The sequence below is a fragment of the Staurois parvus genome, unplaced genomic scaffold (genome assembly GCF_062004578.1).
Source record: "Staurois parvus isolate SC_StPar_1 unplaced genomic scaffold, SC_StPar_1.0 ptg000615l, whole genome shotgun sequence".
NCBI classification, from domain to species: Eukaryota; Metazoa; Chordata; class Amphibia; order Anura; family Ranidae; genus Staurois; species Staurois parvus.
In genome coordinates this window covers 409,630-432,051 of record NW_028318411.1, presented here as the reverse complement: position 1 = coordinate 432,051, position 22,422 = coordinate 409,630, and the positions used below count along the sequence as shown (strand labels likewise).

At 42.2% G+C, this 22,422-nt stretch overlaps 1 protein-coding gene across 1 annotated transcript in view; it reads left to right on the top strand.

The window, feature by feature from the left end:
• LOC149449521 (transient receptor potential cation channel subfamily M member 2-like) overlaps positions 1–21,092 on the top strand; it is a 121,057-nt gene extending 99,965 nt beyond the window's left edge. The window contains exons 23-33 of the mRNA XM_089693148.1: positions 2,127–2,259; positions 5,369–5,456; positions 8,762–8,843; positions 8,929–9,086; positions 9,383–9,459; positions 11,643–11,738; positions 13,821–13,907; positions 15,180–15,285; positions 16,620–16,721; positions 16,806–16,916; positions 20,934–21,092. Of these exons, the coding sequence (XP_089549274.1) occupies positions 2,127–2,259; positions 5,369–5,456; positions 8,762–8,843; positions 8,929–9,086; positions 9,383–9,459; positions 11,643–11,738; positions 13,821–13,907; positions 15,180–15,285; positions 16,620–16,721; positions 16,806–16,916; positions 20,934–21,059 (1,166 nt within the window). The 3' untranslated portion in view covers positions 21,060–21,092. The remainder of the gene's footprint in view (positions 1–2,126; positions 2,260–5,368; positions 5,457–8,761; positions 8,844–8,928; positions 9,087–9,382; positions 9,460–11,642; positions 11,739–13,820; positions 13,908–15,179; positions 15,286–16,619; positions 16,722–16,805; positions 16,917–20,933) is intronic.
• The last annotated feature ends 1,330 nt before the right edge of the window (positions 21,093–22,422 follow it).

The window sequence follows — 22,422 nt, the reverse complement described above, 5'->3', positions numbered from 1 at the left end:
TTCCAAAGGACCACATCTTGTCCTCTCCCAGCACCATAATTTTGTTTAACCCATCAAAAGCAACATGTCCGTATCTTATCCTACCCGGAAACCATGACCACTTCTTGGCTACCCAGGGCTTATGATTGTATCTTTTTCTGTCTAAGCTTTATGAGCATATCTGCTCCTATCTGAACACCATGATTATGTTTTGCTTACTCAAGCCTTATCATATCCTATCTTATCTTATCTAAGTACCATGGTTGCCTATTGTCCTATCCCAGCACTCCCCCCCCCCCCCCTGTTTATAATTCAGTGAATGTCACCAGGAAGACAGATGAACTTGCTACAATGTCCCCAGACCAAAGGAAGTTATTAATAGATAAAACATACAAATGCCCCATCTTTAAAGTGTACCCAAAGCACAATTTGTATGCTTAAATTTAAACCTGAATGCAAGTAATGTAGCAAAACTATTGTGAGAATTTCAGAACAGGATGATTAACATGCATAGGCTTGCAGCATTCATGCATACCAGGCTACTAATGGCTGCTCTGCAGTCTGCACAGGGAGTTTGTTATATGGCTTTCCTTCATTTCAACTGTACTTATTTGTGTGTCTCAAATAGAGAAGCCACAGTATAGCAGAGAAGCCCACGGGTCCCATTTGGCCTGTAAGCAAGTTTAAATTAGATAGATGCTGCCTCAGACTGGAGGGTAGGGGTAATGCCTTTCCCTGTTTTTTTTTTTTTTTTTGCGGGATCTCTGGGTCTGACCCACTGCATCTGTGAATATAGAAGAGGACAATAGGCTGAATCCATGGGCTGTCTGTCTTGAGCCATTTTGCCTTTTGGGTCTGTGTTTCACATTTTCTCTGGTTCCCTGAGGCAGAGACGCACCTAGGAGAAGTACAGAATGTTGCTTCCTGCTACTTGGATGTAGAGCCATCAGAATATGGGGTTCGCCTCCAGTTGTTGGAGAATTCCTCTGATGGACTCTGTATTTACATGGACTCTACCTCTGCAGGTATGTTGGGGCAGCACAAAGCCTGGTTAGGAGTAGGGACTAGGGAATTAGAGATAATGACTGTTTCTTGTTGAACTGTTCAGTCTGTCTGTAAACTTTGTAATGTTGCACTTAAACCATTAAACTTTGCCTTCTGCCTGGTCTGAAGTCCTTGAAAAGGGTGCACTGCAAGTAACCAACACTATCACACACTTAGTCTACCACTTAGGTCACTTACTCATGGGGTATGAAGAGTCAGCATGTTAAGGGTCATTCTAGTGTAAGTTATACCTGTGGTTACCATGAGAAATGGAAGGTACAGTTAGCAAGCAGTCTGCAGTCTGTACATGTGCCTGTTATAGGTGGAATTGCCTCTAGGCGCAAGGAAGTTGTTGCCATCATTCTCTACGTTTCATTCCATCTACCATAGAAACTGGAATGGAATTGCAGTGCAGAGGTCCCAATCCTGTACAGAGGTTCAAGAGTTAAAGGGATGTGCATGGTAGCAGCTCACGCTATGTGCACTGCGGGGTTCCATGCTGCTACTGGGACAGGTAGTGGGAAACGCCGGACAGGTGTCTGTGGTCAGTGTTTGACACGGCCAACCTAAATGCAAGCTACAACAAAAATTATGTACATTTACATGGGGACCTGAGAATGAACTGGAGAACAGTTGTTGTCCAAGTGTATGTGGTGTACGTTCATCTCTGAGACTGGGGGCCCCGCTTAAGGTTGAGCATTCCCTAACAGCAACCTCAGCCTTGTTCCGGGGCATTGGTGAAAACAGCACAAAGTAAAGGTACCCCGTGTGTGAAATGGGCTATGCTAGGTGCCTGTCCAAGGCGCTTAGTGTAGCCCAGAGGGACCTACCACAGGGGTAGGCCTCTCATGTTTCACAAACTTGGTGCCCAACGAGTTAAATGGAAAACTTCCAATCAAAACCACCCAACCTGCCTGCTACAAGCCTCCAATGTTTATATTATCCAACTTTTTCACAAAATATGTTGGAATATTTATTTTCCTTCTTGATTGCACAGAACATATGAACAGGTTGTAATACATCCATACATTATAGTCATTATTGTAATAAACACTTTGGGTAATGTCACTGATTGATTCCACTTTCTACCTTCTACCTGGCAGGACGGGAGCTGGATGAAGAACAAGAGGCCTCTCTGCTGTCCTGGGAGTCCTACATGAAAGACAACTACCAGCAGATGAAGCAACAGCAAGATGATCATAGCCAGGAGAATCTGGTGAAGGAAACGGCTGACAGGTAACATTTGTAAACTCCTCTGCCCTGGGTAACTACAGAGAGTGGTTGTAGGCAGGGCCCAGGAAAATGTACTCAACTTGGGACATACCACCACAAACTGAAAGAACAGGTGAGCCGCTGCAGCTGTCACATGCTATTTAAAGCTGCTTTTGACAAATTAAAATCAGTAATAACTAAGAACGTGTTCATGTGAAACACGTCTACTGCTCCTCTGTACAGTCTTGTAGCTGCAATGTTTTTATCAAATTATTTGTAAAAGATCCCAATAAAGGATTTTATCCACTACATTGCTGTTTGTGCGGCCAGCCATTGTGTCTTGACATTTACATACCACCAAAAAGCCAGGACAGTAAATTTATCTTGTATTAGTTTGAACAGGATTACACACAGTACTAGTAATGCACTGATATGAAAGGCACAATAGAACAGCTGTAAGAGAAGGCCAATTCGCATGAATTGTTTCACAATTACTGTACATAAACCAAAGAAGTCCTTCCACAGAAGGGGAGGTGATGTCATACTATGAGACTGGTGGTACAGCTCCCTGCTGTATAAGGCTGTCCAGTCTTCCCATCATGGATACCAGAGTGTAATATACGCAGCAGGACAGCCCTACCCTTTCCTTTCTTGTCGAGTACCTCTCCCTGCTCTATCAATCCTGACCCTAACCAGCAAGGTTCTGTCCCTATCCTCACATGGCGCAGGGCCCCTCTTATATTATGTCCCACTTCAGATCTTACAGGAATTCAGCATCCAATCAGACACATGTCCTCTCCAAGATTGCTGCTGGAGTCCACAAGGGAAGACAATTTCCCTATCAAACTCTTTTCCATCTGGAGAAGTGGTGCAATGCCACCTACAGGCTGGAGGAATATAGAGGAGAGAGAGGAGCGCCAGACTAAGTGTAGTATAAAAGTCACAGTTTATTGCACACAATATAAAAACACTCACAGGAGGTAGAGCTATATCAGGCATCAATTAAATATAGGGAGGACATCATCCGGGTGTGATCCCATCAGCAGGATGGATGGAGTTCCAAGGGCCACAGTTGTACTAGCTGGTACTCCTTGGCCATTCCCGTGGGAGGAGTGAGGAGGGCGGGTGGATTTCCAGGGGGCCGCGGTGCATGGGATGGAGGAATATGCAGCCTGTTTTTGCCAACATGGTGCCATTTAAGACACTCGTGAGCCCAGGGCTAACTAATGCCCCTGTCTTTAGTAACATGCTAGCTGCCAGGACACACAAAGGTGGGTTCTCCAGCTAATAGGGGAGAGGACCTTGTTTGGTGATGAAGGAATGAGGGTAGAGCTTACATTGAGCAGGTAAAATCAGTTGTCTAAGCTTTCAATACCTCTGGTCACCACTGGGTGGACTTCCAAATCTCGCTGGGTGGCCACAATTGGGCAAATACAAATCTTACATGCAATGTAGTTCACTCTAAGGGTTGGGGAACATCCTTGTAATTGGAATTCACTTCTAAGATTCTGTCTGTGAATTGGAATCCTGGCACACTTTACCATTCTTACTGGCCCACACACAGCCACACACATCAAACACACAATTCAGGGTAGTTTGCCACCGCTTGGCAGTTTATCCGCAGACTAGTTCACTAGACAACAATACGCTCACAGACATTCTGCATGCAATCCACAGACACAGTGCAACTGCATACAGATTAACCACAAGCTTGGACCGAGCATACAGACACTGGTAACACAATGCAACAATCTCCTTAGATATATGAGTTCTTAGTTTAGTACCCAGGAGTCACTTATTAATTTTAGATTTTAATAACCATAGGAGTGCAGTGCATAACAATATGTACAATGATACAGTTACAAGTAAAAAAGATAAAGGAAAAACAGGATTTGGCTATCAAATGAAAGAGGAGCAAAACAGAAACAATGTTTTCCATTTTTTGGCAGTATGGTTTATCCTGCTAGTGGGAGCACACCAAGAAAAGTAGCAATCGGCTATGTGCAGAACAGCCTTTTGAAATGTATGGATGTGGTCTGGAATCCAAATCTTGGCTAATCCTCTGTGAGGGGATATCACCTCACCTGCTGGGAGGAAAAGTTCTACCTTCTGAAGTGGCCAGAGGTTATATGGACCAGCCGGTTCTGATGACTGGGTCAGGGATAGGATTTCTAACACCAGCCCATCAGCAGGATCACAAGTCCTCTGACCATATGGCTGCTGCAATCAGGCCCCATATAACCTTTTATTGGTCACTAAGGGACCATTTTTATCTCCCTGTGATAAATATTTCTGATTTTATTAGAGATAAAATATATTCCCTCAAATCTTTGAAAATAATAGTGTCACAATAGACAGTCCAGTGTCTTCTATCTGAGATACCCCGTCTCTTCGGATTCTGCAGCCAATGGTCTAGTGAGGTGACAGTCTTATGTGCAGATGAAGGTGGACAACTGTCAGAAGCTACTTGATATCAGGATGTTAAAGCGGAGCTCCACCCAGAAGGGGAAGTTCTGCTTTAAGGACTGCTCCCCCGCTCCCCATCAAGGATTGGCATCTTTGGGGAGCGGGGGGTACCGGAATTTGACAGGTATACCCACTGCCAGCTCCGGGTCTGATCGCCGTGGCGATCAGAAACGGAAGGTGTCCTCCCTCCCTGTAGTCTTTTGGGACACGTGACAGGTCCCAGAAGACTACAGGACCATTCATGAAGCGCAGCGCTACTCACGCATGCGCAGTGTGTATCCAGCTGTGAAGCCGCACACTATCACAGCTGGGTGTCCAGATGCCGGCCTCCAGGAATACAGGACAGCTGGTGAAACGAGCTGCTGGGGACACACAATGGGACCGAGAGACAGGTAAGTACCTGTATTTTAAAAGTCAGCAGCTACAGTTTTTTTAGCTGCTGACTTTTATTTTTTGACAAGGTGAGTGGAACTCCGCTTTAAGTACTTCAATCACCAGGCTCAAGATCAGCCTATTCAGATTCTAAATTGTGACCAGTTGTCTGCTACCCTGACCCCTGAATTAATAAAATAATATATCTGTAATACCATTGAAATGAAAGAATATTTGGAATATCACATTTGTTACATGATGTATTTCTGACATGTCACATTTGTGCCCGGTGCAGTGTCTCCGCCGTGCTGCGTCTGCTGAAGATTGAGAAGGGCAGCGAGGGGCACCAGCTGGATGGAAGGCTGGCTGCGCTGGAAAAGCAGGTAATATTCTCAGTTTTCCTCTATAGTCGTAGTGTATGACCCTCTGTTATCCATCATGGTGGGGTGTCTGCACCCCAGGGACAGCACAGTGGCTAAATGGTTTGAACTTCCGCCCGGCAGCACTAGGGTCATTCCCAGCCATGACACTACCTGCCTAGATTTTTCATGTTCTCCCTGTGCCTGCGTGGGTTTCCTCCCACACTCCAAAGACATGCTGGTAGGTTAATTGGATCCTGTCTGAACTGGCCCTAGTATATGTACAGTATTTATGAATGTAAGTTAGGGACCTTAGGTTGTACGTTCCTTGAGGGTTAGGGACTGATGTGAATGTACAATATACAATACAGTATATAGGTAAAGTGCTGTGTAAATTGATGGCGCTATGTAAGTAGCTGAAATAAATAAAAATATATCCTACTTGTAGTCCCCCAAGAAATTTCTGTACCCTATATAACCCTGCTATAGTTCACTTTCATGCAGTGTCTGCTCTCTATATTCCCTTCTTTAGGTTCACCATTAAAGAGGCAGCTAACAGGTTATAAAGACAGAAGGTGTTTTACCTTCATGCATTCCATGTATGAAGGCAAAAAAACCTTCTGTGTGCTGCCCCCCACAGCCCCCCAATACTTTCCTGAGCCCCCTCTAGATTCAGCAATGTGCACAGGAGCCTTGGCTGTCAGGGGTCTCTCTCTCCTCATTGGCTGAGACACAGCACGTGGGAGCCATTGGCTCCCACTGCTATCAAACATAGCTAGTAAGGCAATAAGGATAGAGTGGGATTCGGGGTCTAGCCGCAGCTCTATGTGTCTTAAGAATGCACAGAACAGGGTTTAGGAGTGAGCACGCACCAGTGCCCCCATAGTAAGTGGTTTGCTATTGGGGGCACTGACCAGGGGGGAAGAGCCAGGAGCACCTGTAAGGGACATGAGAAGAAGAGAATTGGGGCTGATATGTGAAAACCGGCAAAACAAAGCAGGTACGTATGGCAGGCTTGTTGTTATTTTTTTAGTTTGTTTTAAGCTGAAGCTTTAATATCACTTTAAAGCTTCCACGCAGCTGGCTGACCAAGGCAGGGGCGGACTAACCATTTGGAAACTCGGGCACTGCCCGAGGGCCCGGGGTCAGTAGGGGGCCCCATGAGATGCCCCTGGTACCTTTTTCATAGGCTTTTTTGAGTTTGGGCAAGGACACAGGGGCCCCATGATCCCCTATTGCCCGGGGGCCCCATGAGTTGTCAGTCCACCCCTGGACCAAGGTCACATGGGTTGCACTTAGCAAAAGGGAGCTGGGTATGCCTGTTTTGTTCAACTTCTCTTCTCTATGGTTCGGAATCTGTCTCATGGTTTTAGACACTGGACTGATAGCAAGTGCTGCACAGAAATCACCTTGTTTCTCTGGGACCTGAAGCTGTTGGATCAGGAATATAGATAATAAAGTCAGAATCATTGCATGGATGGGGCCCTGACAATGAAAGCTATACTGCTGATATCATAGCTAGGGAGGGCCAACTATGGCAGGTTCTGATCCAGGCAGAGAGAGATTTGGGGAGCTCAATGCCCTTTTGGGGTTATTTATTAAAACTGGAGAGTGCAACATCTGTTGCAGCTCTACAGAGAAACCAATCAGCTTCCAGGTTTTATTGCTAAAGCGTAACTGAACAAGCTAGAAACTGATTGGCTGCCATGCACAGCTGCACCAGATTCTGAGTGCACCGGTTTCTGCTCACATGGCCACAGGGCCATGCAGTGGCGTGATCTGTCACCAGCTGTGTCCTATGGACACAGCCATTGACAGATCACTACACCGGTTCGCTGTCAGTACCATATGATTGCTGTGACTAATATATTAAAGGATAAGTTCACCTTTCATGTTACATGTTACATCCATATTCAGGGTGTAACATGTAACATGTTATGTTCGGACCTGCCCCCGCTCCCACCGATCCCCACTTTGACAGCTAGAGGGAGATCTTCTCCCCCCTCGCTAGCTGTCAGATTAAAAAAAAAACATGGTCGTGCAGGGCTCCGCCCACATGGCCATGTTACTCATTCTTAGTCATCTGTGAATGAGAGACTACAAGTCCCGATAGCCTTAGTGGCTGTCAGCTTGTAGTCCTCAGTGAACTACCACGAAGCTGTGAAGCGCCATGGTAGTTCATTCATTCTTCCTGCCAGTATATCGGCTTGATCATACATCCCATACGACAAGCAGATAAACTGACAGGTCTGCAGGAGACCTGCATGGCATTCAGCGATCTACTGATTTCTGGTGCAATGTTTTCCAAGCTCCTGCAGACAAAATAATAAATGCAAAAAAATGTGCATTTATTATTTTTTTCTAAAAGCTGAACTTATCCTTTAAGTATTTAGAGGCTTTATGGTGGAATAGCCAATTTTGGCACTTTTCTTTCTGGAACACGAGACCAGTGAATCTGGCTATTGCTACCCCAAGATCTAGTCAACACCAGATTTGAAGTAAGCCAGAAGGTAGACTACTTTATTTGAACACAGATACAAGATATATACACTCAGGGGGCAATCCCCCCTCCCTGCATAATGACACAGGGCGAAACAATCTTCATTTAGTAACAAGAGACACACAGGTATTCAAACTTCACATCAGCAAACAGTACCATCAGGAGGGAGGGGTGCTTGAGACACCCCCACACTAAGCTAATACACATAAACACATACATCCCATAATAGTTTGGTCCCAAACCAGACACACAATAGAACAATGGGATGGAACCACATAACACCAAACAATCCACAACCCCCACCCCACCTATCTCCTAGACATGTTTACACAATATTAGGACAGATCACCCTGTACCCCTAACAGGCACAGGGTGACTTATACATAAGAGGGATATGGGGAGCTGAGACAGGGGTCTCCCTACCTCTCCAAAGTGAGCTGGGTTCCATGGACCCCCCACCCAAAGTGACTCCTGTCACATACATGTAGGCCAAAAATTCATTTTTTCACTGTCTGTAAGGCTGGCATTTTGAGCACCTCTGTAAATGGGGCATTCTCACCTCTGGCCACTGATATAAGGGTATTTTTCCCACTGACCAATGAATTGGCTTTAGCAGGGTTTCCCTAAGACCTGAAAACTAGTTCAGAGATTCCTCAGAGACAAAAATCTGGAGAAAGACTGATGTAGAGCAAGAGCTTTTCTCATTTGATACAAATTGAAAGGATTATTTAGGTTTGCCCTTATATTGCATAGTCTTACTAAATGTACAGGAGATTGCACAATCTGATTTTATAGTGCATGCCCATCTTAACTGTGTCTTGTGTTGCAGATCGATCAGTCTACACAATTTATGAACTGGATCATCTCAGCCTTGATGGAGAAAGGTTTCAGCAGTAAGACGCGGATATTAGGTAAATGTGTGTGCAGATTGGTACATTGTTTACATAATAATATGAGGTGGATTCTGTTATTTTATCTCTTTTTTTTCCCGGCCAGTCCACAGCACTTCCCACGACTCAGAAGAAAAGGCCACAGCAAGCACAGATGGAAGTATCGAGAAGCACTGCCTGTACCATGTGAACTCTCGGATCCTACAGTACCCGGACTCTAAAATGACCCGCTACCCAGTGCCAGATGAACTGGTGCCATGGGAGGTGAGTCCCTTCTGGTGACAGGAAGACCTCTACAGTGTCAGGATGAGGTTCTCTGGCAACCAAGGCAAGGATGCCAAAGTGTACCCCCTTTCCCCTGCGTTTTATAATTTGGCACTTATCAAAAAAAAAAAAACGTTAAGGGAAGGGAATAAAGTCACTAATAACATTATATAAAAGTTAAGTAAAATTCTTATAGGGCTAATACTAAAAAAAACAAAAACATGCACACACAAAGTGGTGACCATGGGGATGTTCAGGATATGAAATCATGAACTTCCCTTGCATATCATCCGCAGGTGGAGTTCCCAGGATATAATCCTCCCCTCTACAATGCTGAGAGGAGCGACCGTGGGACATATGACCCAAACACTGAGTAAGTTATTCATTTTCAGCATTTTACAACTACATTTACAAGGAGCAAAAGAACAAAAAATTATTATCCTGAATTGTAAGGTAAAATTGATTCTTCTGACTTTGTATTGAGGAAAATAGTACCAATAGGAACAGTCATCAAATTATCAGCATGGTCAAAAACGTAACATTACGTTATAAAAGATACAAAATATATTACTAAAACATTAAATAACCAAAACATATAATAATATTATGAATATATGATAATATATGATATAAAGTAAAGCCTCGTACACACGATGAGAATATCAGCTGAAAAAAAAACGCATTCAGAGCGATTGCCTGATAATCTGATCATTATTACACAGCTTTTGGGAGCCGGTCAAGAAAGTTCATGCAAAAATATCTGAAGGGACAAGCACAAAAATTGTTCTCGTAACATAACAGAATGAACGATTTTCATGTAATTTTTATAGTATTTGTACAAAAAAAAATCGGGTGACCAAGACCGCACTTGCTCAGAAACAAAAAAAAATAAAGTACAATACAATGCATTCCATCACTTCCAAAGTTGTATTCTGTCTTAATTTTCGAAACCATAGTAACCTCTTCCTTTTTGATATATAAAAAACAAAAAAGGAACGGTCATTCGTCAGATATTCTCATCGTCTGTACTAGGCTTTAGGAATAGAAAATGTAGCCAGCATAACAAGACTTGAAGACATGAAAAGTAAACGATATGACACAGTGCACATTAAGTTGCTACTATCCATATGTACTATATGGCCTAACATTTGTGGACATTTCACCTTTCTAACTAGACATGTGTTTCATTTTGAAACAAACCGATTTTTGGAAAAAAATTAGATTTTCTGATATTCGGATGTATATGAATCTCCGAATGGACGTAGTAACTAATGTCAATGAGTCTAAAAAAAAAGTTAATGAAAGTAACAAATGCATTAATTTCATTCAGATGACATCAAATGATTCAGTAGTAGTTCGGGCCCATGGGGAAATGAATCCGAATTATCAAACAAATTTGAAAACTGAATGCAAGTAAATCTGTGATTTAAATTTAATTTGTAATTCTCACAGTGAGTCAGTTCAATTCCACAGTCTAATGCAATTCTTAGGTTTGAAAATTCAGGACCAACAAATTTTGCATTTTGTATTCGATTGCATCCCAAAATGCCAAGTCCTTCTGAATAGTTTTGATATATGAATATTTAATCCACCAGAAATATATTGTAATCTTCTGAAAAAAAAAGCAACATTTTTCAAATTCACCTGGACCAACAAATATGTGAAATAAACGCCGAAGACACATAGCGAGTTTCAAAAACCAGAATAACATAACAAATATGACAAATATAACTTCAGTGAATGAATGCATCTGAAACTAAACCATAATTTCCGGCAAGCACATGTCTACTACTAACTGGCCTCTAAATTTTTTAGGTGTTTCCAGCAAGTACTAGCTACGCAATTGCATGCAAAGTCATTGCAGACAATTGTGCTCTTCCAATTTTATTGAAACAGTTTTTCTGTTCCAACATGATTGTGCCCCTGAATATAAAGCTAGCTTCATAAAGACATGGTTTGACCAGGTTGTTGTGGAGGAATCTGAGTTACCTGACCTCAACCCTAATGGGACGACCTGGAACACCAATTGCTGGTCAGGTCTTCTCCTTCAGCATTAGTACCTGACTTCATTAATGATCTTTTGGCTGAATGGGCACAAATTCCCAAAGACATAGTCCATTATCTTGTAGAAAACCTGCCCAGAGTAGTGAAGGCTGTCATGGCACAAAGAGGCACCTACTCCATAATTATGCCCATAGTTTTGGAATGGGAATTCCAACAAGCTGTGATAGTCATATGTCTACACATTTTTAGCCATAGAGTACTTTGTGTGAATAGTTTTGCCGTGACCCAAATAGTGACAAAATATACAAAATGAAGGCCGTACTTACAAACGTTTGCACCTCTAAGTACAGTATGGGCATCTGCTGTGCTGTCCGCATTTATATAGTTAGAAATAGTAAAATATTTCTTCCATGTAACCTGAAGAGATAATCACAGCAAACTATTAGTTACAATGTCTCAGAGTAATTATATAGATGAAGACTAAAGAGGTCCTGTCCTGTGTACAGCCTCTGCACTCAACCTGTGTTCTCTTTGTATTTCTCCTAAATCCAGGATGGAGCAGAAAAGCCGCAAGTACAATTTTACAGATGGACTCTATGACTTTCGCAGCTGGTGCGGCACCTATACAGTCAAGGACGGTTTGCCCTTGTGAGTCCAATGTGTTTTATGCTGTCTTCTCTCATTTAGGGCAGATCTGTATGTGTCACATCCCCTGACCTCTGTAGGGTGTGTGATGGTCCCTCTGAACTCAGAAACCCCTGAACTGTGTAAAAATTGTAGATGTAGAAAAAGATGAAAGTGAAATTTGTGAATGTGGATTGTACAGAGCCCATGAAGAGGCAGGCAGATAGTCAGAGCAAGGTAGTCACCACCCTGTGGCTTGTAACTAAGATGCCTCCAAACTAATGGCAATGGTTTTAGAGGGGAAGACTACTTTCTGGTTTGCCAATTACCATCATTGTAACAGGGGCTTCACCCTTAATCAACAATGCATTGAGGCTTCACCACAGTCTGAGAACCAAAGTCACGAGGGCTTTTATGCTAAGCACCACTGTAATTAACAATATACCAGGACTTAGTTCATGTTATGGAGCCTTTGTCACTAACCACCAATGCAGCAGAGGCTTGCCACTGATTACTAATGTAACTGTGACTTTACCACTGACCACCAATGTAAAAGAGACCTGGCCACTGACCATCAAACTAACAAGGACTTCATCACTCACCTCTGGTGTAATGGGGGTTTGTTATTGACCACTAATATAAAGGAGGCTTTGTAACTGACCTCCAATGTAAGAAGGGATTCACCACTGACCACCAATGTATTATGTATTTTGTTGCTGACCACCAGTGCAAAGGGAGCTTTATTGCTTATCAGCAATGTTATTGACTTTGCCACTGACAACCAATATGAAAGGAGATGTGCCACAGAACACTAATGTTTATCAGGGCTTCTCCACAAACCAACGTGGACCTTTGGCCTGACCGCAGTATAATGGGCTAGTTTCCAATGTGTTTTTTTTTGTTACCGTCTTGTTATGGGCCTTGTGATTTGTGGTTATGCCTGTGGCCAAAACTGATATTTGTTGAAGTAGAACTATAGGCAAAACTTTTTGTTTAATTTTGGATAGAGTAAGGAAGGGCTTTAACCCCTGACAGTTTATTTTTTGCCATCTGTGTCCCATTGCCATAACAGGAAGTGACAGAAAATCCCTGCAAATTAAGGGAATTCCTTGGAGACCCCCAGGTCACCAGAACTAGTGTTCCCATTGGAAAATTTCCACTTTTCTTGGGTGCATGTCCCCTAAATGAGAGAAGACATACCCCGAAAGCTTGTCCTCAAAATTTTATGTTAGTGCAAATAAAAAAAGTAAAAACTGTTTCTGTCGCAAATGCACTAATACGGCTACAATCACCTCAAGCACTTTTCTTGGGACAACCCAAAATTTGGGATAATTATAAACAGGACAAATAAAAAGGGTGAATCGCCCTAACAGGGGTATAGATGGCACTAAAAAACCTAACAGGTGTTCTAATCCATCTCCACTCTCTCCAAAACTAAAAAAAATGTTATGCCTTTAGCTATACTTTAAGAAAAAAAATAAAACATTGATTTTTCATCCTTTAATAATAACCTCACTAGGGAGTGATGCCTCATATCACACAGCACCACCAACGGCCGGAGCTCTTTAGAGGGTTATGTGAAATTCTTTCTGCCCTCATTAAACATCATAAACATCATTAATTTTCTCACTCTATGCCATACCAGAGTGAAAAAGAAAAGGCGAAAGACAATTCCAATACCATCAAACTAACAAGGGCTTCATCACTCACCTCTGGTGTAATGGGGGTTTGTTATTGATCACTAATATAAAGGAGGCTTTGCAACTGACCTCCAATGTAAGAAGGGATTCACAGACCAGGGTTGAGGTAGCAGCCATGATGATTTAGTGGCATTGTCTTTCTCTGGATAGTCCTGGCTATGAGATTTCCTCTACAGAGTATAAATGGTGGCTTATATGGGCCAGTGATATGAATTAAAAAACACAATCATTATGCAATACTCTGCTGATTAGAAGAAGCCCTTCAACATCCTTTATGATGGGTTTGATATGTAAAGTTGCCTTTTGGGTAATAACTGGACAAGGATTTCCCTCTGTCCCTATCAGAATGATGAACAATGGGACCAGGTATTGTCTGTCATCAGAAAGATCTTGTTACTTTATGCAGAAACCCGATGGGACGAACTGGACTGAGAGGAGTCGGGAGTTTGCGTTGGTTTGGACCAAACCATTCTTTGCATCCTGTACTGACAAGGTGAGCAGCAATCATGATTATTTATATACCCTTCAGAAATGAGAACTGAGCAGGATAGTACAGAGAATTGAATAGGAAGGCCGAGATGATTGAGTAGAAAAAAACAGATGACTGAGCAGAACAGCATAGAGGACTGAGCAGGAGTGCACAGAAGGCAGAGTGGAGAATACAGAGGACAGAGCAGGACAGTAGAGAAGATAGAATAGGACAGCACAGAGGACAGCACAGAGGGGAACAGCAGAGAGGATGAAGTGGACTGCACAGAAGATGGAGCAGTTCAGCACAGGAAACAGAGTGGGATAGTGCAGAAGATGGAGCAGATTGCATAAAGGACACAGCAGGACAGCATAGAAAATTGAGTAGGATGGAGCACAGAGCAGAACAGCACAAACAATGGTATGTCGAATCTCTATGTTCATATCTGTCTGCAATGAATTAACATTTTTGTGTGCCGCTTACTAGGGCTCTGTATAAGGTGCCAACAGAGGTGGACTGACTATTTGGAAACTCGGGCACTACCTGAGGGCCCGGGGTCAGTAGGGGGCCCCATGAGATGCCCCTGGTACCTTTTTCATAGGCTTTTTTGAGTTTGGGCAAGGACACAGGGGCCCCATGATCCCCTATTGCCCGGGGGCCCCATGAGTTGTCAGTCTGCCCCTGGGTGCCAATACAAAATATTTTTTAGAAGCCTCAATACATTTTGTCACACTGATGTCATCAGGTCATTATTGGCCACTCCTGATTACAGCAGTGTAATGAAACGCATTGCACTACAATATGTATTCATACAGTATAATTATCCTTTGTATTGGCACTTTATATAAAGTCCGCGTAAACGCCACACAAAAATGTTCATTTATTAAAGATTACTGTATCCCTTTAAGGGGGAGTAATCACAGTGCTGGCAGCTACAATAACATACACATCATGTTTTTATACATGTATACATGTTTTATACACATCATGTTTTTATACATGTTTTATACACATCATGTTTTTATACATGTATACATGTTTTATACACATCATGTTTTTATACATATATACATGTTTTATATACAACATGTTTTTAGCACAGAGTTCATATTAGTATAATATATCTCTGCAGCCTGATTGAAAACATCTAGTAAGAGGGCCCAGAACAGAGGTAATATTAGTGGCCCCTGTGGTGAATTGCACCTTTTTTGGGGGTTTTAACATTCTTGTTTTTGGCAAACACATTATGATGTGACTGCTTTTACTGACTGATTTGTTTTGTAACTTCATTCCTAGGTGTAGCACCGGCTCAGCCAGCGGCCCCAAACAGAAGGCATCCAAGAATATGCTGGAAGTTCTGGTAGTGAGGAGGAGAGAGAACGAGCTTTGGTCATTACCGGGGGTGAGGGCAAAAACAATATACTACCAATTATTGGTAACAGTATCAACAGAGGGAATTATCTATTCCAATGGACTGCTTGGTATTGAGCTGTATTACGAGTCATTCTGGATAATTAGGAGTATGGCTGAGCCTCCTGGATGATTAGTGTTAGAGGGCATTTTCTCTGGATAGTGAATTGTTTTCTGCGATTTTTACATTTCATCACTTTCTGGGTAAAGCAAACTGACAACATAAATTATATGCTGCAGTTGAAGCAGATTGAATTATAAACCACTCTCATTCATTAAATAAATCAGAAGCTCCTATCAATGTAAAGGGCCATGGAGTTGATACAATTTTGAAAATACAGTTATTATACTAATGTCTATGATTTAATTAGGTGACCCTCTCTGATCACTTGACACATCTACTGCATAGGTCATATACCTCTGAAAACCTATCTCTTCAAGGAAGAATATCCTGCCCTCAGCTAATAATGGAATCTTCTACTCTTCCAACCAGTCCATCCCGCACAGTTTCTACCTTTTGTACCACTAGCCCCTCCCTCTTAGATTGTAAGCTCCCAGGATCAGGGCCCTCCTAACCCTCTTGTATTGAACTGTATTGTTGCTGTATTGTCTCCCGTTATATTGTAAAGCGCTGAGCAAACTGTTGGTGCTATATAAATCCTGTATAATAATAATAATATCACAAGACCTAGACAATATCAAATGGAGATAGCTGGTCACCTCACTTGCTGTGTTGTATGTGTAAGACATGGTACTACATCACTGAATGACAATTCAGAGCACAAAAAAACACTGACCCATCAGAGGATAATCATGAGGAGAATATACCGGTAAATCTCCTAGGAATTAGTTTTTGATTTTCTTTTTTCATTTCTAAATGTAATTACAGTAACTAGATACACTATATAGCCAAAAACATCTTGACACATGACCACCACACCTATTTGAGCTTGTTAAACATTCTAAAACTGTAGGTGTTAATATAGAGAGCACCCCCTGTCTTTGCAGCTACAGTATAATGGCCTCCATTATTCTGGGCAAACTTTTTACAAGATTCTGGAGAGTGTCTGTGGGAATTTGTGCCAAAGGATCATTTGTGAGGGCAGGCACTGATACTGGATTAGAAGACCTGGCTCATTGCCATTCTGTTTCAACCTAGTGATGCTCAAAAGGGTTGAGGTCAGGGCTCTGTGGAGGCCACTCGAGTTCTTTCTTGCCTTAGTGTATGTACTATGCTCCAGTTCCCTTTGCTGTAAATGTTAACTGTTCCACTGCAGAGTATTCTGAGTAATGTTCTTCTTCTGAATTTTGGGGATATTTTTTCAGGGCACGCTGGATCCTGGCCAGCAGATTCCCATTAAGTTGCAGGCCCTACTACAGCGTACATACTTGAGCGAGTTTCTGGCATTGCTGGGCTCTGGGACAGAGGTTGGTAGCTTGCTGCTTACATGTTGGTGCACCGATTGCGCTAATAGCAAAAGAACACAACAACATATGTGTCTTCTCTGATAGGTCTTCCGCGGGTACCTGGATGATCCTCGAAACACAGACAATGCCTGGATAGAGACCCTTGCTGTCAACGTCCACCTGGACAAAAAAGAGAATTTGGACAATCTGATACAGGTGAATGAGTTTTTTTTCAATATTGCCACATTTCTCCTGGCAAAGGTGGTGTCCAGGCATGCTTTAGAGCTGTGGGAGCTCAGATGAGCGTCAAAACCCTAAATAGCTCTGGCCATATTCAAGGCATGGCAATGTAAAACAAAGAGCATGGATAGCTTGGAACTGCTGGGCAGGCATGAACCAATGAAAAATAAATGTAAGAAATTCCAACATTATGATTCTCTGGGACAGCACAAGTGACAATATATTCTGTCATCATACATGTACCTTTACATTATTCCTTGGCTTACATACTGCAGCATCAACCCAATATAATTGATTTCCATTGAAAACAGTATTTATTGGGTCATTTTTGCAAAGACAACAGATATTTTTGTGTAGCAGTAATAGACCAGAATTGAGTGGTAGAAGTGGCAGACATAAGATAGACACAACAGATCTAAAATCTATCAGAAGTAAATATTTTTGGGGGAAAGAAAATAAAGCTAAAGCCATCAACTTCATACAAATGGCCAAACAGAGGCAAAACAAGGTTAATAGCATAGCTTGTCATTTTCTTTTCAGTAAAACTGGATAGAAAAATAGTAGAAAAAGTGAACTCGTAAGTTGAAACAAATAAGGTTTTTAAGGTGCCAGACATTGAAGAACAGAAACTTTAGTCAAAAGGTATTTTATCACAAGATCTATCTATATATATATATTTTTTTTTTCTTGCTAGAATGTAATTTCAGAGGGAGAGAGCAGGCTGATTTAATCTGGAAATGAAAAAAAAAAAATACAGAGACAAAAGACCAAAATATTTTACATGTGTCATGTAGTTTTTAACCCCTTCATATCGACCGCCTCAAAGGTCTTTCTAAAAGTCGTGAGGCAGAGGTAGGTATTCGGGACATGTGGCTATCACAGTGGTCATGTGATCGTAAAGCTCCAAATTGCAAATATGCATCAGGAGCCTACCAATCCCAGCCAACTACTGTTCAGGGAGCAAGCAGGGGGGCGTGCTGTCAACATGGTAAGTTGTTTTAACAGGGACGCATATATGCGGCTGCTCGGCGCTATGGCCCAATTGAGCATCAGCATATGTATGTACAATTGGCGTCAATTGGTTAGTCCATTAGTGTGACGATTGCGGCATCAGACCCCAGCTCTTCTCACCAAACTCGCGACCGAAGGACTAGCCAATCTAAAACCGTGCTGTCACGGGCGTAACAATGCCACGCCCATCTGCACTCTGCACAAAGATTTTCCAGCTAATGGACCACAATCTGTGTATCTGCAGCCTGGGAGCGATTGTTACTGGGTCAGGTTAATTACACAATTAACCCTTCACACTGCCACCACCTCCTTTTTGTACAGAGAAAGAGGAAAATTGGCAATATCAGCAAGACCACTATGATGTTTGAATAATCGTCTGTATACCACTGTCACCGCAGGCAGAGATATACCAAAGTTTAAAACACACATACAGTAGCCCTCTTTAGAGGCAGGAATTCATAGTTTTCATTAAAGGCGGTAGAAACAGTTCAACACTTTCAGAAAGTAAGATTTATTACTAAAAGGTCAAAAGGGTGCAATAAAAATAATTACAGAAAAAGATGTAGCCAATATATATATAAAATATACAGAGAACAATAGCACAGCAAAGAGGTAACAGAAAGGAATTTAGATAGATAAAGTACTTGCCAGTCAGCCTTGATTTAAGCAGCTTCCAAGTTTTAGAGCCAAAAGGATGCTTTTATCTCCCACTGTCAGTTTCAATGTTAAAGCAGGGAGATCTTCAACTCTCACACACCCAATTCAGCCTAGCTTAGCTTTTCTAGTAACTCCACAGGGTGTCTCCCTGGAACAGTAAACCAATCGCCTCATTTGGGGAGGGAGGTGTAGGTGGAGCCCTAAGTTATGACCGAAAACTCTCCTAGCTTTTATTATGATTCATAACTTATTCTCGGGGCATTTAGCAGCCTTGCCACTAGCAGATTAACATGCAGCAGCATCTACGGCATTGTTAGATATGAAATATGACATGTTTACTTGAATGGTTCAGGAGATACAATTTTCTGCTCTCCGGTATGTGTCAGATAGGGGGTGTAATATATCAGGAAATTTGTATTAGCATCAGCCGTCTGAAGATGTGCTCCATGTTTGTGTAATTATGTCCTACGTGAAGATATAAACTTATATGAAAAAAGGAGTTTTTAAATGTAAGTCTGTTTTTACGAATCTCTGGAATGTCTTTTGAACTCAGTGAAGGACTTGGGTTATGGTTTTTATGATATCCCAGATTGAACAGCTAACAGATAGCTAGGCACCAGCGAGGCTGGGGGTTTTATAGCTCTGGAGCTTTCCTACTGTGCCTTGATTGACTGTGACCTCTGTCATCACCCAGGCCACATGTCACTCAACAGAGAGGGAGGGGGGATGATCGGAGGAGGAAGCCTGCTTTGGGAGTGAGAAATGGTACAAAATGGAAGATTCTTAACAAAATGGAGGACTGCGTCCATCTCTGTGTGCATGATTGCTACAATTAGAATTGTAATTTCAGAGGGAGAGACCAGGCAGTTTATGATGAAGGAATCTCTGTTAGAGATTTAAAAATGTCACATACCAACCTTGAAACCATTACACCCAAAAAAAGTTGTAATTAAAAAAAAAAAGATAAACGTGAAGGAAAACAACCAAAAAACAAAAATGGTAGAGCAGCAACTGTTGAGACAGAAGAAAAGAGACAGGAGGCACCCGTCTAAGTGTTGTAATAACACTGTATTTAATAACAAAGGATTAAAAACACTCATAAATTAAGTAATAAAACAAGCTCATCTGTGTATATGAGAGATGACCGTTCCTCAAAATGTCCTGCAGGCACCACCGGTGGTATTGGCTTACGGCCAATAGAAGGAGCTAGGGGTTCTGAGTGCGTAGCTTGACTGTTCCACGTCCATGCTCTTACTCCGACCCTCCGCCTCTTCCTGTGATGTCACATCCTGCCAGTGTGTTCCAGGCTGGTTACTAGGCTCCTTTCTGCACAAACGTTGCTGGATCAGCTCTACAACACCACCACTCTGCAGGATTGAACAATACAGTGTCTCTTACCATCAGCCCAGCTGCTATTGCACTAACCAACAGAGTGATCCCAGGGGTGTGTCCAGATTCGAGGGGCGGCCCACATCGCGATCAAGATCCAGGAAGATGAAGACACCAGATGGACACCCTCTGCACCCCTCCTCCAGCAGTGATTTGTGGACCGGATCGACGTGGGACACGGAGTCGCGGACACAGGTAAGACACAGCAGCCCCTGTCCATTTCCCGTGGAAGTGCCCACCTGAAAAGTGCCGCCCTAGGCAAATGCCTTGTTTGCCTCGCTGCAAATACGCCCCTGTGTATACTGCACGCTCTGTACACAGCGCACTCCCAAACCCTGCCTTCTGTACACTGCGCACTCCTCAATCCTGCAATCTGTTTGTAACACACCACTGATTTCTGCACTCTGTTATCAGCACACTGCTAAAACCGTGCACTCCAGCTATTACACATTTCTCAGCTTTACACTCTGTACATAGGTCACCGCTGAATTCTGCACTTTTTTGGGTAATACACTGCTGAATCCTGCACTCTTTATGTTGCACACTCCTGAACTCTGCATTCTGTATGTAGCACACTGGGGCATGTGGTAATGATGTTGATAGCGAGTGGTGCTATGGGGGCGTGATAGTCTGAGAAAAATGCCCTGTAGCCTCATTTACACTTGTATTTGTAACTGCTCCCCCTTCTACTAGATGCACTTGAAAACAAAGATGCATTTTGTTTTGAGACGGGAGGGACCAGGGGTGTAATCAAGGGTGGGGCCAGGGGGTCAAAGGGGGCCCTGTCAGGTAGGTTGTATGGGGCCCCTTGATTCCTAACAGCAGCCCTGGTAGTGCTACATCTCTATAGGCTGCACATCTCCATCAGGATTCTGGATCAGAGGCATTACACTTCCACCGGTTCAGTCTTTTTATTCCAGTCTTTTGTTGTTTCAGAACCTGAAGGAATCAGATGATGACATAACACTGCGGTGGCAACTCCTGGACCATAAGATTCCCATGTATGCCAATGAGAAGGAGATTCTCCAGAGGACAGCCGAGCACCTCCATGCCCAATATTAATTTATTGAATAAAGCTAGTTTATTATTGTCATATTTTCCATCCCTACTTTCAAATTTCCCCCTTGATCAGCATGGTAATGACAATTTTAACCGTTTCAATACCGGGCAATTTTACACCTTCCTGCCCAGGCCATTTTTCAGGTTTCAGCGCTCTCACACTTTGAATGACAATTGCGCGGTCATACAACACTGTACCCAAACTAAAATTTTATCATTTTCTTCACACAACTAGAGCTTTCTTTTGGTGGTATTTAATCACCGCTGGGGTTTTTATTTTTTGCTAAATTAACAAAAAAAGACCAAAAATTTTGAAAAAAAAACACATTTTTCTTTGTTTGTGTTATAAAAGTTTACAAATAAATAATTGTTCTTCATAAATTTAGGCCGAGATGTATTCTGCTACATGTCTTTGGTGAAAATGACCCAAATTAGGATGTATTATTTAGTTTGTAGGAAAGTTATAGAGTTCACAAACTATGGTATAGATCTGAAAATTGATCAATCCTGAAGTACTGACGGCCAATCTAATTTCTTGAGGTCCAAGAATGTCAGAATAGTACAGATATCCCCAAATGACCTCTTTTTGCAGAGTAGACAGTCCGACGTACTTCATAAGAGGCATGGCGAGTTTTTTGAAGTTGTATTTTTTTGTCATAATTTTTCGGAAAATTAAAAAATTAAAAAAAGTATTTTCACTATTTTTTTTTTACATACTGTCACCAGTGCAGTACAGCGTCATCATATAACTGGCATGGCGGTGAACAGGGACACTGACAGTATGAAAAAAAAAATATATATATATATATATATATATATTTTTTTTTTTTATTATATTAAATTTTTTATTACATTTATTTTAATTTTTTTTAAGATTTTTTTTTCATATTTTACTATGACCAAAGTAGTACAATGTTACCATAGTAACATTGTACTACTTTGGGGAAGTGATCAGTATTTTTTTTTTTTTTTTACACAATTTGCTTATAGCAAAGAATTACTTTGCTATAAGCAAGCATCTACCTGAATGAAATCGATTCATTCAGCTTTTTTTTTTTTTTTTGTGCTTAGCTGTGATTTGGTCACAGCTAATCACATGACATGTGCATGTGATTAGCTGTGACCATTCACAGCTAGGCACTAGTATACAATGGATGGCATCATGAATGAAGCCATCCATTGTATACAACTGTCATGTGACCTGCTGTGATTGGTCACAGCAGGTCACATGGTACCAGCAACGGGAGCCGGTACTCGGATCTGTCATCGGCCGTGTCCGAGGTGCACGGCCGGTGACAGATCGCACTGCTGCGCCGCTCTGCATTAGCGCAAACTGCGCATGTGCGGGAGCACGCCAAATGGCGTG